The sequence below is a fragment of the Oncorhynchus masou genome, chromosome 22 (genome assembly GCF_036934945.1).
Source record: "Oncorhynchus masou masou isolate Uvic2021 chromosome 22, UVic_Omas_1.1, whole genome shotgun sequence".
NCBI classification, from domain to species: Eukaryota; Metazoa; Chordata; class Actinopteri; order Salmoniformes; family Salmonidae; genus Oncorhynchus; species Oncorhynchus masou.
Window position 1 is genome coordinate 54,251,686 of NC_088233.1, and position 18,243 is coordinate 54,269,928.

At 43.0% G+C, this 18,243-nt stretch overlaps 1 protein-coding gene across 1 annotated transcript in view; it reads left to right on the forward strand.

Annotated features, from left to right (window-relative positions):
• The window catches only part of LOC135509701 (la-related protein 1-like), a 93,737-nt gene extending 84,334 nt beyond the window's left edge, over positions 1–9,403 (forward strand). The window contains 5 exon segments of the mRNA XM_064930574.1: positions 414–558; positions 3,718–3,827; positions 4,061–4,188; positions 7,313–7,425; positions 7,427–9,403. Coding sequence (XP_064786646.1) covers positions 414–558; positions 3,718–3,827; positions 4,061–4,188; positions 7,313–7,425; positions 7,427–7,601 — 671 coding nt within the window. The 3' untranslated portion in view covers positions 7,602–9,403.
• The last annotated feature ends 8,840 nt before the right edge of the window (positions 9,404–18,243 follow it).

Sequence of the window (18,243 nt, forward strand, 5' to 3'; positions counted from 1 at the left end):
CGGTCACCCATTCACGCGCAGACACGGTCACCCATTCACGCGCGGTCACCCATTCACGCGCAGACACGGTCACCCATTCACGCGCAGACCCATTCACGCGCAGACACGGTCACCCATTCACGCGCAGACACGGTCACCCATTCACGCGCAGACACGGTCACCCATTCACGCGCAGACACGATCACTCATTCAGAGACTAGAAAGTAATGACACATTATACTTGTGTGTAAATAGTTAGGAACACTGCGCATAGAAACAATAGCTGTTGCTTGCTTTGTCACACAGGCTGCATCCCAAATGGTCAAATGGCCTACATAGTGCACTACTTTTGAAATTATAGGGAATAGGGTGGCATTTGGGACACAGATACAGTGTCTGACTGACCTTTAACCCCTTCACCCCACTAATCACAGAACGCAAGCGGTTGGGCATCGGCCAATCCCAGGAGATGAACACGCTGTTCCGTTTCTGGTCGTTCTTCCTGAGGGATCACTTCAACAGGAAGATGTATGAGGAGTTCAAGCAGCTGGTGGTGGAGGACGGCAAGGAGGGATACAGGTAATGCTTCATTTCATTCTTTGCTTAATACTTACCAATCTACCAATTATACACAGAACTTTGATTGTAAAGAGCCTAAAATTGAATGTTGGGCAAGGAGAGTGCAATGTGTGAAGGCTCTTGACCAGTAAAATTATTTGGGCCTAAAATTGTGTTTGGGAAGGGGAGGCAACAGGGGCAGACACTTGTTCCAGCCCTGCTCTAACACACCTGACTCAATCAAGCACAGGGCATTTTCTGCCAATTAAATCCTTGGGTGGTCCGCCTAAGCGTTTTTTTGGGGCCGTCTAAGTCTAAACAGTGTACACAATTATTTTTCAGAAAGAAAACCAGATATAAAGTATGTAGAAAAGATAATGGACCTACTGAACTACAATATAAAGGCAACATGTAAAGTGTTGGTCCCATGTTTCATGAGCTGAAATAAACAGATCCCAGACATTTTCAATTTGCACCTAAAATATTATTTATCTCAAATGTTCCTGTTTAGTGAGAGTTTCTCCTTTGCCAAGATAATCCATCCACCTGAAAGTTGTGGCATATTGAAAAGATGATTTTAACAGCATGATCAATAAAACAAAAGGTCACTCTAAAATGTGCAGTTTTGTCACACAACACATTGCCATAGATGTCTCAAGTTTTGAGGGAGTGTGCTATTTGCATGCTGACTGCAGGAATGTTCATCATAACTGTTGCCGGAGACTTTAATGTTCATTTCTCTACTATAAGCCACCTCCAATGTTTTAGAGAATTTGTCAGTACGTCCAACCGGCCTCACGACCGCAGACCATGTGTAACCACCCCAGCCCAGGACCTCCACATCTGGCTTCTTCACCTGCAGGATTGTCTGAGACCAACCACCCAGACAGCTGAGGAAACTGTTGGCTTTCACAACCAAAGAATTTCTGCACAAACTATCAGAAGCTTATCTGTGTGCTCGTCATCCTCACCGGGGTCTTGACCAGACTGCAGTTTGGCGTCATAACCGACTTCAGTAGGAAAATGCTCACCTTCGATGGCCACTGGCTCGCTGGAGAAGTGTACTCTTCCCAGATGAATCCCGGTTTCAACTCTACCGGCAGGCAGTGTGTATGGCGTCGTGTGGGTGAGCAGCTTCCTGATGTCAACGGTGGTGGTGGGGTTATGGTATGGGCAGACGAAAACAATGACATTTTATTGATGGCAATTTTAATGCACAGAGATACCTTGACAAGATCACCCATTGAGCATGTTTGGAATGCTCTGGGTTGACATGTACGACAGCGTGTTCAGGTTCCCGACAATATCCAGCAACTTTGCACAGCCATTGAAGAGGACTCTATGTAAAGGAGATGTGTTGCGCTGAATGAGGCAAATGTTGGTCACACCAGATTCTGACTTTTTACATTTGTTATCCATGCCCCCATCATTTTTTAAGGTATCTGTGACCAACAGATGCATATCTGTATTCCCAGTCATGTGAAATCCATAGGTTAAGGCCTAATGAATGTATTTCAATTGACTGATTTCCTTATTTAATTGTAACTCAGTAAAATCGGTGCATTTATATTTTGTTCAGTGTATTTTTTTCATAATAAACTCAGCAAAACAAGAAACGTCTTCTCACTGTCAACTGCGTTTATTTTCATTAAACCTAACGTGTAAATATTGGTATGAACATAAGATTCAACAACTGAGACATGAACTGAACAAGTTCCACAGACATGTGACTAACAGAAATGGAATAATGTGTCCCTAAACAAAGGGGAGGTCAAAATCAAAAGTACCAGTCAGTATCTGGTTTGGCCACAAGCTGCATTAGGTACTGCAGTGCATCTTCTCCTCATGGACTGCACCAGATTTACCAGGTCTTGCTGTGAGATGTTACCCCACTCTTCCACCAAGGCACCTGCAAGTTCCCGGACATTTCTGGGGGGAATGGCCCTAGCCCTCACCCTCAGATTCTACAGGTCTTAGACGTGCTCAATTGGATTGAGATCTGGGCTCTTCGCTGGCCATGGCAGAACACTGACATTCCTGTCTTGCATTAAATCACACACAGAACGAGCAGTATGGCTGGTGGCATTGTCATGCTGCAGGAAGGGTACCACATGAGGGAGGAGGATGTCTTCGCTGTAACGCAGAGCGTTGAGATTGCCTGCAATGACAACAAACTCAGTCCGATGATGCTGTGTCATAACGCCCCAGACCATGACGGACCCTCAACCTCAAATCGATCCCGCTCCAGAGTACAGTCCTCGGTGCAACGCTCATTCCTTTGACGATAAATGCGAATCTGACCATCACCTCTGGTGAGACAAAACTGTGACTAATCAGTGAAGAGCACTTTTTTCCAGTCCTGTCTGGTCCAGCGACTGTGGGTTTGTGCCCATAGGCAACATTGTTGCCGGTGATGTCTGGTGAGGACCTGCCTTAAAACAGCCCTCAGTCCAGCCTCTCTCAGCCTATTGCAGACAGTCTGAGCACTGATGGAGGGATTGTGTGTTCCTGGTGTAACTCGGGCAGTTGTTGCCATCCTGTACTTGTCCCGCATGTGTGATGTTCGGATGCACCGATCCTGTGCAGGTGTTGTTACACATGGTCTGCCACTGCGAAGACCATCATCTTTCCGTCCTGTCTCCCTGTAGCGCTGTCTTAGGCGTCTCACAGTACGCACATTGCAATTTATTGACCTGGCCACATCTGCATGCCTAAGGCACGTTCACGCAGATGAGCCGGGACCCTGGGCATCTTTCTTTTGGTGTTTCTCAGTCAGTAGAAAGGCCTCTTTAGTGTCCTATGTTTTCATAACTGTGACCTTAATTGCCTACCGTCTGTAAGCTGTTAGTGTCTTAACGACCGTTCCACAGGTGCATATTCATTAATTGTTTATGGTTCATTGAACAAGCATGGGAAACGGCATTCAAACCCTTTACAATGAAGATCTGAGAAGTTATTTGGATTTTTAGAAAATGTCTTTGAAAGACATGGTCCTGAAAATGGATGTTTCTTTTTTTGCATAGTTTATCATCTTTAAGAACTAACAATCACCAAAATTAAAGCTAGACAGTCAGGGTGGGCGAATAGAAAATTCCAGTACCACTACTAGTGTTAGTAAATTGGTGTTTGTTTAGTCGATCACCACACACTGCTGATTAATACCGGTTGTCTGTATTGCAGGTACGGTTTGGAGTGCCTGTTCAGGTACTACAGCTACGGACTGGAAAGGAAATTCAGGCCAAACATTTTCAAGGACTTCCAGGAGGAGACCATGAAAGATTACGAAGCTGGTGAGATGCATCACCTAGGGAACCTCAACACATTCACACAGCGTGATAACTCTCGATTTGGTTACTACTGTTCCTCCACAATGAGTACATTCTGTGTACCAAATGGAACCATATTCCCCATATAGTGCACTACTTTTGACCAGAGCCTTATATAGGGAATAGGGTGCCATTTGGGACCTTGGCTTAGACTTCTCCCTAACACCTGCCTGTATCTGTGTCCCCATCTCCCACAGGCCAGCTGTATGGACTTGAGAAGTTTTGGGCATTTCTTAAATACTCCAAAAACAAGAACATGGGGATAGACCCCAAGTTGCAGGAGTGCTTGAGCAAGTTTAAGCGTCTCGAGGATTTCAGAATCGATGTAAGTAGGGAAACCTGTCAAAGAAAGTGAAATGTTCTCTTCTACTTTTTACTACTAGTGAAACCTGTCAGTTATATTTTGTCTTCTACTTTTTACTACTAGGGAAACCTGTCAGTTATATTTTGTCTTCTACTTTTTACTACTAGGGAAACCTGTCAGTTATATTTTGTCTTCTACTTTTTACTACTAGTGAAACCTGTCAGTTATATTTTGTCTTCTACTTTTTACTACTAGGGAAACCTGTCAGTTATATTTTGTCTTCTACTTTTTACTACTAGGGAAACCTGTCAGTTACATTTTGTCTTCTTCATCCTCATTTACCGTTGAAAACAATGGCAGTGAGACAGGGAAGTGACAGCAGCGAAGTCCTGTAAGCCAATGCTTTTAGAAGTTAAATGTGAACTTAGCGAGGTGGAAATAAGCATCAGTGACAGTACAGGTGCAATGCTGAAAGGGAGGCACCTTGAGACCCAACCGGTTGCTGGCAGCATTGCGAAAAGGAATAGAGGGAGTAAATCACAGAGCTGTTTATAGAAATGATTGCAGTTGATATGAAGCCACTGTCAATGGTAGAGGATGTCGGCTTCAATGTTGCCCTATTGGCATGTACTATTTCATGTCATCTTGTGGTCTGCTTCTAGACAACGATTGTTATGCAATTAGGCCTACAATGAAGTCCCATCACTAACTACCATTGTTGCTGAGTGGGTGGGGGACAGCAGTTAGGTGAGTTCTGTCTTGTAGTGTTTCCACTAGATAGCCCAGCCACAAATTTCAAATTGGATATATCGTAAATCCATGAAAACAAAAGTGTTTTTTGGTCTTCATTTAGGGTTATACATAAGGCTAACATTGTGATTAAGGTTAAGTTTAAAATCACATTTTAAGAAGACAAATTGTTGAAATTCACAGGCTTTGTGACTTTGTAGCTGTAGTAACTGGTGACGACCATCTGGTAGGTAGCCAGGTCAGCGGTAGATTGAACTGCATTGCCCCCTAGACTTGGTCATTTTTAGATGTATTCTTTGCTGTTTAAACGTTAAGACATACCAAATATCAAAGTTGTATTTAATAATAGAATAATTAGGTGGTGCTTATATAGTCCTGTTTCAATGTGATAACCTGTACAAGTGTTGGGTGTGAAATGGAAATGTATTTTTTGCAAATCCCACTCCCTCTGAGACACCCTTGGAGAATGGGGTCACAGCCAGGGGGATCAGCCATTATTGAGGGCATCCCTGGAGCAATTAGTTTAATTGCCCTACTCAAGGATAGAACGGTAGATTTTCACCTTGTCGGCTCGGGGATTCGATCCAGCCACCTTTCGGTTACTGGCCCAACGCTCCTACGCCTCAGGCTACCTGCCACCCCCATGGGTTATCTGTCAAAGGTGCTGCCCATGCGCCCAGAAGCCAAAATGGGACAGGTGAACCGTTGCGATCTCTATAAATATTTATGGGATAACGGGGAAAGAATGAGGAAGTGGATAGAATTTCATTTGTTATGATTATCAGTGACATGAACGATTTTAAAACATCGATATAACACGTATTTGTCTTAACTGCATTGTTGGTTCAGGGCTTGTAAGCATTTCACTGTAAGGTTGTAGTTGTATTCTGCATTTCACTGCAAGGTTGTATTTGTATACCTGTTGTATTTGGCGCAGGTGACGAATAACATTTGATGAGATTACTATGTATAGCTTTATAAGACTATAAATGACCAAGCACACAGTTTCTACCTCTGCTTTTGAGAGGAGCTGGCACCTTTCAGCTAAGCTAACAATATGCGAACTTCAATCTCCAAACTGCACGCAGAGAAATAAAAATACACAATTCTCTCAGTATCCCTTTAACAAAGAACAGGCCTGCCCTGTTCACCCTGTACTCTGCATCGCGAATGGCACCCTATTCCTTACATAGTGCACTACTTTTGAGCAGGGCACATATGGCTCCTTTTCAAAGTAGTGCACTATATTAGGGAATAGGGTGCCATTTGAGACACAGTTCGTTCTGTAACAAAGTCTAAGAGGCATTTCCATGTAAAAGGACCAATGAAAAATTAAGGCATGTATACATTTTTTAACCATATTCCATCCTAACAAAGTGGAATAAGCAAAGGCTTTGCATTCTGGTCAAACCAATGGAAAAGGGATCAAAACACAATCATGTTGAAGTCATTTCAACGCTTATATTTCATTTTGGATAAATGATTGGTCTTCTGTAAGAAACATTGCCCTGTGCCTTGTAATTCCGTTACCAAAAACCCACATATATATTTAAGATATTTTCTAATTTCTCTCCCTCATGAGGGAGGATAATGAATGTTCACAGAAGTAACAAGCAAAGGTTGACCTACCAATTAGTTAGTGTTTTTGCTGACATAGAGTTTCTGAATTATTAAGTGATTAAAACTCGTAATTCTGGTAACAGAATTACAGTTGCCAGTTGCACTGGCAACTGTGGGACCTTATATAGACAGGCCTTTCCAAATCATGTCCAATCAATTAAATTTACCACAGGTGGCCTCCAATCAAGTTGTAGAACCATCTCACGGATTGTGAATGGAAACAGGGATTCACCTGAGCTCAACCCTTTTTTACGTGGAATAAAACATGTTTTCTTTGTTATTATGGGGTACTGTGTGTAGATTGAGGATTTGTATTTAATCCATTTTAGAATAATGCTGCAATGTAACAAAGGGGTCTGAATACCTCATACACTTGCACATAGTCTGTTGTTTACGAAGCATGTGACAAATACATTTTGATTTGTATGTCATAGCTGACACCCATTCTTTCTGCAGACATCTTTTGAATCTTATTTCGAAACAGATATTTAATTACAGTTTTGAAAAAATGAGGTCACGTGAAAACTGAGGATGATTTTACTGTAATTCTGTTGCCACACTGCATCTGCACAGTTCATCCAGTAAATGTGTTTCTGTGAAATGTTCTGTGTAAATTGTTCAATTGTGCATAGCATAGTTCATTGCTTTGTTAAACTTTGAAATCAATGGTTTTTGTTTAGCATAGATTTGAAAGTGAAAAATCTGACGACGTGGAATTGCCCTTTTAGAATGTCCGTAGAGCCCCAGTCAATCCCACCATTGTCCTTCATTACAGCCCCCGATGGAGGAGGGAGGTCGCAAGAGACACTCATCCAGCGGAGACTGTCGCCGCCGCCACCCCTCCCAGGGCTCCAGACGCCCCCACAGCCAAACTGGCTTCGGCCCCGTTCGCCCAGGGCCCCACCAGGGAGGATGCCAAAATCAGCAGCCAGAGCCAGCGCCCGCAGCCCAGCCACCAATCGCATCAGACACCCAGCCACCAAAGTAACCCCAGACAACCCTCAGCCACTTGGATCAACTCAACGTCATTGAATATTTTCTGCGCTGCAAGAATGCGAGATTGACTTTCTGACGAACAGCTTGTGATTGGATAAATCAAGGCTCTTCCATTTATTTAGTTTGAAACACCCAGCGTTTTGACTTATTAGAGACAAAACTAAATGACTATTGAAGGAGTGGATGAAGTATTTTATTTTGCAATCCTTGGCATATTTTCTCCCCGTGGTTACAAAATGTGGGGAATTGACATGGTTTCTTGAGGACGTTTGATGGCAACTGCGAACCTTGTGATTCCTTTCTGTTGATGGACCCTCTTTCCACTTGACACCATCTAGTTGGTGGATTAGAAATTGATGCGTTGAAAAATACATATTTAACTTGTTTTGCGCGAGAGAGAAATAGAGGGAGAAAAAATAGATGTCAAAACACCAAACCAAATGATGAAAAAAATGACTTGTACCAGTCCCTCAGTATGAACAAGATCATTGAACGTTGCCTTATTTTTATGTTTTTCCTGCTTGTGCCCGCCACCGTAATGTCGATTGTACAGCATTGACAATTGCAAATATGCAACGTTGGTCACCACCTACAGTAGTTGGTCACCACTCAGTTTTTTTCCAAGAGGCTCTACTCTGTTCATCTGGAGGAGTACAACCAATGGGCAGACGGTCTCCCTTCTGACCCTTGAACCCAACCCATCTGTTCTATTCCCATGAACATCTGACTACATACAGTCAGATAAACTATAATAATCTGGTGTGGATAACATCATCTTCATCCGACAGAGGACTGATGATATCAAATAGATGAGTGATTCATTTTTTTCTTCACCAATGTGAATTGGACAGAAGATGACTTTCACCTCCAGGCGACTTGTTTTATTGTTTATAGAACAGTTTATATATTTGACTAGCATGTGTACATACTACTTTTTCTTCTTTTAAATGGTCTGAAATGAGGCTTTTTTTTAATTTTCTGTGTTTCTAGCTATGCTATGGGTATATGGTCCTCTTTAGTTCAATATCAATTGGCATAAATAACAGAACTGTTCCTTCTGCTGGAGGTTGAGAAGGGATTCATATTCACAGGTGGTTCCACTGTGTCAAAATTTAAAACAAACATGACATTGGCCATTCTATTTTCATTAACTGTCATTGTTGAAAAAGTTGAGTTTTTACGAGAATTAACTTTCTTTTTAGCTTTTTTTCCCCCTGTCTTGTGGGTTTAACTCCAGGGAACTGTGAGTCAATTGAGTGTGCTTGTATGATTGATTGAATCACTCAAGAAATTGTTTACTCGAGGAATAAAGACATAACTTTCCGAATGCACCCCCAGTGAACGTCCCCTCACTCGTCCTAGACCAGGATAGAGGGGACAGGTAAGATCTGTCCTTTGGGGTCCAGTCTAATCGTTAGCACAGTGCATCAGACCCTGTGGGTGGAACCGTTGGTGCTCCAATGAACTCAGCAGGACACCAGACATGGCGCCCCCTAGTGTCAGATGGGCTGGCGAGAAAGAGGGGAAGGGAGGACGTAACCCACTTTGGGTTTGTCAATATTCAGAGGTTATGAATGGCTATGATGTCTGGGGACTGAAAAAAAGGACAAAATTCCATAGAGCCAAAAAAAAATTAAATAGCTGTATACGAATTAATAGTTCATTACCATTACAATATCCTAGGCTTGTCATGAGGGGAATAAAATAATAAAAACAAATGTAGAATACTTGAATAAGATCTTGTATTATAGCATTTAATATCCATAATATCTGCTTTGTAGGCTGTGATTTGCTATTGGTGTTATTTGTAGTAATTGTGCTGTTCCTTATATATATATAAAAAAATAAAAACATTAAATGGACAAAAAAACTTAAACACCAACTCTGTCATCGTCCTGTTAATTACTTGTCTGTTCCCTGTAGGGTATTCCAGAAAGCAGTTTCATTGAGTTAACAAGCTAATTTTGACAAACTGACACTGTTTTTCTGTCAGATTTTTTTTTTAAAGCTACATTTGTATATTGCTGGTTGTTGTCAACTCACTGGGTGTGTTTGAGCAGTAATGCTAACAGCCGACTGCAGAAGAAAGTCTACGAGTGATTTCAGGGGAGGTGCATCTGCAACAGCTGAAAGTTGGTCACTGTTGTGGTTTACCTACAGCAAGGCTCCAACCCCCATACCACACATTTACAAACGTACAGTTATGACTATGGTATGTTCCCTGAAGGAGGGAAACTAGGTACAATACAGCTACAGGAGGTTGCGAGCTAGCTCCCTCTACTGAAGAACATTAGAATCACGCCTGACAAGGCCAATGAACACCGTGCCTAACTGTAAGCCCCACCTTCCACAGGCAATAAACCAGAGGCACGGATCCATTCTTTCAATTCAGTACTGCTCTTCACCAAGCCCAGAACTGGGCAGCACATGGCCGAAGAGGTGTACCTCATTTCCCTCCTTCTGGGAATAGTAGTTATAGTTATAACTGTACGTTCCCTTTGTCAACTTTGTGCAACACAGCTATGGGGACAGCCCCAAGCCAACATCAAATGAAATGGCCCACGGACGACCACCCAGAGTTCCAAGCCAACCTGTGGTATTTGGGTATTGCGTGACCCCTGGTCCACTCAATGTACATGCATAACACTCATACCAGACACAAGGCATCTAACCTCCGCTGTTCCTCAGAAGCAAACTGAGGAGGCGAAAAGGGTAGAGCTAGAGACCTGTAGGACATAGTCATGACTTAGGACACAACATCACCTTAGAGTCGCCACGGGTAACTTCCTACAAGAGGGGTGAACGGATAACGTGTGGAGATCTCCAACATGTTTAGTCAAGACCAAAGCCACGAGCAGTGCAATCTTGTAGGAGAGGATCCACAGTGTCTATTGATTCAAATGGGTCCTCACACAGCACATCCAAAACCAGTCAAATCCCAAGTGGGCGCAATAGGTTTAGAAACTGGCCTGAGACGGCACACACCCTTTTAAAAACCCTGGAGTGGCACCAATAATTCTCCCACATGACACGCTGTAAACACCCGCTATTTACAGATGAAGTCAAAAGTTTACATACACTTAAGTTGGAATCATTAAATCGTATTTTTCAACCACTCCACAAATTTCTTGTTAACAAACTATAGTTTTGGCAAGTCAGTTAGGACATCTACTTTGTGCATGACACAAGTAAATTTTTCCAACTGTTTACAGACTAATTATTTAACTTATAATTCATTGTATCACAATTCCAGTGGGGCAGAAGTTTACATACACTGCCTTTTAAACCTCTTAGAGATCGTGCTACTTTTTTCAACATTCTGTTAAAAATCGCGCAACATTTCAGCGTCCTGCTACTCATGCCAGGAATATAGTATATGCATATGATTAGTATGTGTACATAGAACACACTCTGAAGTTTCTAGAACTGGTTCAATGGTGTCTGTGACTATAACAGAACGAGTTCCGTGGTCAAAATCGCAAGGAAACCTGATCACAAAATCAATCCGCCAGTCTATGTATTGTCTATTGGAAGGAAAAATACTTAAGGGTGAGATTACAGTTCCTACAGCTTCCATACGATGTCGCCAGTGTTGTGATTTCGATTCAACTAAATCCTTGGTCATCTGAGTAATAGCCACATCCGGTTTTCAGGTCCACAGCTGTGAAAAATGGAACCGGAAAAGCTGGCTACGTTTTCCAAACTTGTGCCTATTGAATACAGATCGCTCCGTGATCAATTTGATTGTTTATTAACGTTTACTAATACCCAAAGTTGGATTACAGAAGTAGTTTGAAGTGTTTTGTCAAAGTTTATAGGCAACTTTTTTCATTTAAAAAAATAACGTTGCGTTTAACCTGTTGAAACTCTGGGGGCGCTATATCATTTTTGGATAAAAAGACGTGCCCGTTTTAAGCGCAATATTTTGTCACAAAAAGATGCTCGACTATGCATATAATTGGTAGCTTTGGAAAGAAAACACTCTGACGTTTCCAGAACTGCAAAGATATTGTCTGTGCGTGCCCTAGAACGTGAGCTACAGGCAAAACCAAGATGAAACGGCATCCAGGAAATGAGCAGGATTTTTGAGGCTCAGTTTTCCATTGTCTCCTTATATGGCTGTGAATGCGAGAGGAGTGAGTCAGCCCTTTCTGTCGTTTCCCCAAGGTGTCTGCAGCATTGTAACGTATTTGTAGGCATATCATTGGAAGATTGACCATAAGAGACCACATTTACCAGGTGTCCGCCCGGTGTCCTGCGCCGAAATTGGTGCGCAAAGTCAGCTGCAAGTATTTTTCCACAGAATTCAGAGAAGAATGCAGGCTTCCACGAACGATATATCAATGAAGAGATATGTGAAAAAACACCTTGAGGATTGATTCCAAACAACGTTTGCCATGTTTCGGCCGATATTATGGAGTTAATTCGGAAAAAGTTTGACGTTGTAGGTGACTGAATTTTCGGTTCGTTTCGGTAGCCAAATGTGATGTACAAAACGGAGCGATTTCTCCTACACAAAGACGCTTTCAGGAAAAACTGCACATTTGGTATGTAACTGAGAGTCTCCTCATTGAAAACATCCGAAGCTCTTCAAAGGTAAATGATTTTATTTATTTGGTTATCTGGTTTTTGTGAAAATGTTGCGTGCTAAATGCTACTCAAAATGCTAAGCTAGCTTAGCATACTCTTACACAAATTAGTGAATTGCTATGGTTCAAAAGCATATTTTGAAAATCTGAGATGACAGTGTTGTTAAGAAAAGGCTAAGCTTGAGAGTAGGCGCATTATTTTCATTTTATTTGCGATTTTCAGAAATCGTTAACGTTGCGTTATGCTAATGAGCCTGAGGCCGGATCCGGGATGGGGAGTTTCAAGAAGTTAAAAACGGTGGTTTTCCTGGATCTGACGGTCTTCATAAATGGACATTTTGTGTACGCACAAGGACCGATTAAATCGAAAAAAAAGACCCAATTGTGATGTTTATGGGACATATAGGAGTGCCAACAAAGAAGCTCATCAAAGGTAATGAATGTTTTATATTTTATTTCTGCGTTTTGTGTAGCGCCGGCTACGCTAATTCCTTTGTTTACGTCCCTTCTGGTATTTCGGGGTGTTGCATGCTATCAGATAATAGCTTCTCATGCTTTCGCCGAAAAGCATTTTACAAATCTGACTTGTTGGCTAGATTCACAACGAGTGTAGCTTGAATTTAGTACCCTGCATGTGAGTTTTAATGAACGTTTGAGTTTTAACGAGTGCTATTAGCATTTGGCGTAGCGCATTTGCATTTATTGTTGGCAAGGTGGGACGCTAGCGTGTCGGGTGGGCCAGAGAGGTTAAACAGCTTGGAAAATTTCAGTAAATTATTTCATGGCTTTTGAAGCTTATGATAGGCTAATTGACATCATTTGAGGCAATTGGAGGTGTACCTGTGGATGTATTTCAAGGCCTACCTTCCAACGCAATGCCTCTTTGCTTGACATCATGGTAAAATCAAAAGAAATCAGCCAAGACCCCAGAAAATGTATTTTAGACCTCCACAAGTCTGGTTCATCCTTGGGAGCAATTTCCAAATGCCTGAAGGTACCACGTTCATCTGTACAAACAATAGTACGCAAGTATAAACACCATGGGACCACGCAGCCATCATACCACTCAGGAAGTAGACGCGTTCTGTCTCCTAAAGATGAACGTACTTTGGTGCGAAAAATGCAAATCAATCCCAGAACAACAGCAAAGGACCTTGTGAAGATGCTGGAGGAAACGGGTACAAAAGTATCTGTATCCACAGTTAAACGAGTCCTATATCGACACAACCTGAAAGGCCACTCAGCAAGGAAGAAGCCACTGCTCCAAAACTGCCATAAAAAAGCCAGACTACGGTTTGCAGCTGAACATTGCAGCTATTGCTGCTATTTTTGCAGCTGCACATACTTTTTGGAGAAATATCCTCTGGTCTGATGAAACAACGTTTTGCCATAATGACCATCGTTACGTCTGGAGGAAAAATGAGGAAGCTTGCAAGCCGAAGAATACCATCCCAACCGTGAAGCACGGGGTGGTAGCATCATGTTGTGGGGGTGCTTTGCTGCAGGAGGGACTGGTGCACTTCACAAAATAGATGGCATCATGAGGCTCGAAAATTATGTGGATGTATTGAAGCAACATCTCAAGACATCAGTCAGGAAGTTAAAGCTTGGTCGCAAATGGGTCTTCCAAATGGACTGACCCATGCATACTTCCAAAGTTGTGGCAAAAAGAACAACAAATTCAAGGTATTGGAGTGGCCATCACAAAGCGCTGACCTCAATCCTATAGAAAATTTGTGGACAACTGAAAAAGTGTCTGCGAGCAAAGGAGGCCTACAAACCTGCCTCAGATACACCAGCTCTGTCAGGAGGAATGGGCCAACATTCACCCAACTTATTGTGGGAAGCTTGTGGAAGGCTACCTGAAATGTTTGACCCAAGTTAAACAATTTAAAGGCAATGTGTATGTGAACTTCTGACCCACTGGGAATGTGATGAAAGAAATAAAAGCTGAAATAAATCACTCTCTTCTATTATTCTGACATTTCACATTCTTAAAATGAAGTGGTGTTCTTAACTGACCTAAAACAGGGAATGTTTACTAGTATTAAATGTCAGGAATTGTGAAAAACTGAGTTTAAATGTATTTGGCTGATGTAAAGGTTTATGTAAACTTCAGACTTCAACTGTATATCAATACAACCCTCTTATCGAGGTTGCTCTTGTGGACTGTATAGTAACAATAATGTTCAGAGGTAAACCCCTTGCAATCAGAATGGACCTTTCAGGGGCCAGATTCCAAATCTCCATCCCGCTCATGCGCCTGGGACAACAGGTCCCTGCTCAACGGCAGTTGCCACGGATCCCCGCATAAAAGGCGAAAGATTTCCACAAGCCACAAAGGATCAATGACGCACCCTTCCGAGCATGGGCTGAATCAGGGGTGTTTTCATTACAACAATTTTGTTGCAATAAGTTTTGTCTGTTTACAGTTTACTCTAAACGCTCTTCAACATGATGTAAAAAATGTTGGGTTTTTAAATGAAAGTTATAGTTAATTTTAATTGTATGGTTTCCGGGCGTTTACTTTCCCGAATAGTCTGCAAAGTGTTTGGCGCAAGCAATGATGGATTTTTTCCTCTAAGGTGGCATGAAATTCACAGGGTTCCTTCTAACTTCTACCAGCCGTGAACTGAACTACAACTTCCATTTAAGAAAATAAACTTGACAGGTTTTGCAGTAAATTATTTATGTTGCAAAACATTTTGCAACAGACAATGTCTTGCAACAAAATTGTCATAATGAATACACCCCATGTCCACAGGGGGAAACGCATAAAGGAGTGTCAGAGGCCACGGACGCGCGCAACGAGCATCCGTTCTCAACAGAGCACAGGTTGCTTATTGAGAAACAGCCACAAGGTTTTCCTCACAGTGCGTCGGCCCTGCCGAACATTTCCCATCTCTGGGAGACCACCCAGGGATGCAGCCTCCACTCCCGGGAACGGAGGCCCCCACTGGATAGCAGATCCGCACCCGTGTTGAGGCTCCCGGGTAGTGTGCACACTGCTCTACAGCAGTAGGGAGCGAGCTATGGATAAAAGGGGGCGAGATTGCAGCCCTCCCTGTCTGTATGCCGCCACTGTCCAGTTGTCGGCCCTCACCACCACACGCTGGCCTGACAACGGGAGTAAATGCATGAGTGCTATGTACCCAACCCCCAAATTGAGCTGCCCTCGCAATGCATACATCACCCTCGGGGGATGCGTCTGTCGTGACACATGCTGCTGGTCCCTCCACCGAGCCAGAGCCCGTAGGCATGACAGAACCGGTTTAGGTGCCGCAATGCGTCCAAGCGAGTGTCTATCAACCGCCAAAGGTCGCAACAGTCCGAGGGGAACCATGGCGATCATAGAAGTCATCATCCCCAATAAGCGCAGGCATTGGCAAAAAAATGTGACACAGCCTAAATTTGGCCAAGCAAAGCTGGAAACCGGCCTCCCTAACTCAAGAAATGGAATGCGTTGAGATGGAGTTGAATAGCTCTTCTCTTGATTCAGTATGGGTGTGTTTAACACCCCCTGATTCCTTGCCCTCGCTACCACCAGCCAATCATCCCAGATGTTTGTGAGCATTCTGAATTTATAGGACCTGGGGTGCTTGTTTAGGGCACGGCAGGATAAAAATGGGAAGCAATGTCTCACCCCTTTTGCGAACCAGCCGTCCTGGGCCTCTGACATAGGAGCCACTTGGATTTGCCTGCTTCTTAAGAAGGGAAGAAATTTCCGCCCTCAAAACGGGGTGCTGATGCCTCAGGAAGAGCCAATGTAATGATGCTGTAAAACCGCGAGGGACGCACAACGAATTGTAGCCTGTACCCCAACGTCAACGTTCGCATAATCCAGGACGCCAGAGAGTCTCCCGTAATGCGCTATGTAAAGTTGTGTAATGGCACCTTGTGGACTGTGGCAATTTGTTTATTTTTCCATGCCTCTTTTGTTTTTTCAGCACTCTGAACAACCTTGGAACTTGGCTACCCCAAGTTTAAACTATGTGTCTAAGTGCTTACGTTTGCCTGAAGCCCGGGCCACTCTGGGCTCGAGGGCTTCGGCTTCCAGTGTTTTGGCCATGCTATTTGGGAGTACTGTTGTCACAGCGAACATCTGGACAGGGGACCGTGCCATCTCTCCTGTCATCGAGCTCGGTGCACAGGGACTGCTGCCTCCCCTGCTCTGCAGAGGGACCAGCTTTCACTTCGCCCATGGGAGTAAAACAGTGCCTGTGCCGAGCAGACTGGTGCAGACTGAAGTCAACTTGGAGTCGTACGATGACGTGTGGTCCTCCCACTGTGACTCATCGGGAAAGCATGCAGTTTATTATTCTTTTTTATTCGGTACATGGGAATTTAACCGCAAAATACATCAAGCACAGACATTTGTCCGCAACAAGTCAATTTGATGGAAACATCACTGGTGGGAAAATAATACTAGAATATTCGCATGAAAATCTGTTGCCAATTGGATGGTAACCTCGCTACTGTTGCTTCCTATTTCAGTCAAGTCTTTGGTCCCGTTCACCTGGGTCAAACAAAAACACTGATTGGTTGAAAAATAGTGCCTCCCACTAGCCAGACGCTGGCTGCATGATGCAGCTGGTGAGAAGCAACTGGCGACTGCATGTCCTTTGATCACATGGTTTTTGTAAAGTTCATGCAGTGAACATGTAGGCAGAAGTTGGACAATTTTTTTTTATCCCTGTATACATATTTTGAAAGGCGACTTAGTAAAATGTTATCCGTTCGAACGCGCCCAATTTCAAGACCATATACAGTACCGGACAGCAGTTTGGACACACCTACTCATTCAACGGTTTTTCTTTATTTTTACTATTTTCTACATTGTAGAATAATAGAGAAGACATCAAAACTATGAAATAACACATATGGAATCATGTAGTAACCAGAAAAGTGTTAAAACAAAATATATTTGAGATTCTTCAAAGTAGCCACGCTTTGCCTTGATGACAGCTTTGCACACTCTTGGCATTCTCTCAACCAGCTCCATGAGGAATGCTTTTCTAACAGTCTTCAAGGAGTTCCCACAAATGCTGAGCACTTGTTGGCTGATTTTCCTTCATTCTGCAGTCCAACTCATCCCAAACCATCTCAATTGGGTTGAGGTTGGAAGATTGTGGAGGCCAGGTGAACTGATGCAGCCCTCCATCACTCTCATTCTAGGTCAAACATCCTGGAGGTGTGTTTTGGGTCATTGTCCTGTTGAAAAACAAATGTGTGCAAACCAGATGGGATGGCGTATGGCTGCAGGATACTTTGGTAGCCATGCGGGTTACGTGTGCCAGGAATTCTAAATAAATCACTGACAGTGTCACCAGCAAAGCAACCCCACGCCAACCTCCTCCATGCTTCACGTTGGGAACCACACATGTGGAGATCCTTCGTTCACCTATTTTGCGTCCCACAAAGATACGGCGGTTGGAAAAATAATCTCACATTTGGACTCAGAGACCAAAGGACAGATTTCCACAAGTCTAATGTCCATTTCCTGTGTTTCTTGGTCCAAGCAAGTCTCTCTTTATTGGTGTCCTTTAGTAGTGGTTTCTTTGCAGCAATTCAACCATGAAGACCTGATTCAAACAGTCTCCTCTGAACAGTTGATTTTGAGATGTCTGTTACTTGAACTCTTTGAAGCATTTATTTTGGCTGCAATCTGAGGCTGGTAACTCTGATGAACTTATCCTTTGCAGCAGAGGAAACACTGTCTTCCTTTTCTGTGGTGGTCCTCATGAGAGCCAGTTTCATCATAGCGCTTGATGGTTTTTGTGACTGCACTTGAAGAAACTTTCAAAGTTCTTGAAATGTTCCGTGTTGACTGACCTTCATGTCTTAAAGTATTGATGGACTGTCATTTCTCTTTGCTTATATGAGCTGTTCTTGCCATAATATGGACTTGGTCTTTTACCAAATAGGTCTATCTCCTGTATACCACCCCTACCTTGTCACAACACAACTGATTGGCTCAAACTCATTACGAAGGAAAGACATTCCACAAATGAACTTTTAACAAGGCACACCTGTTAATTTAAATGCATTCCAGGTGATTACCTCATGAAGCTGGTTGAAAGAAGGCCAAGTGTGCAAAGCTGTCATCAAGGCAAAGGGTGGC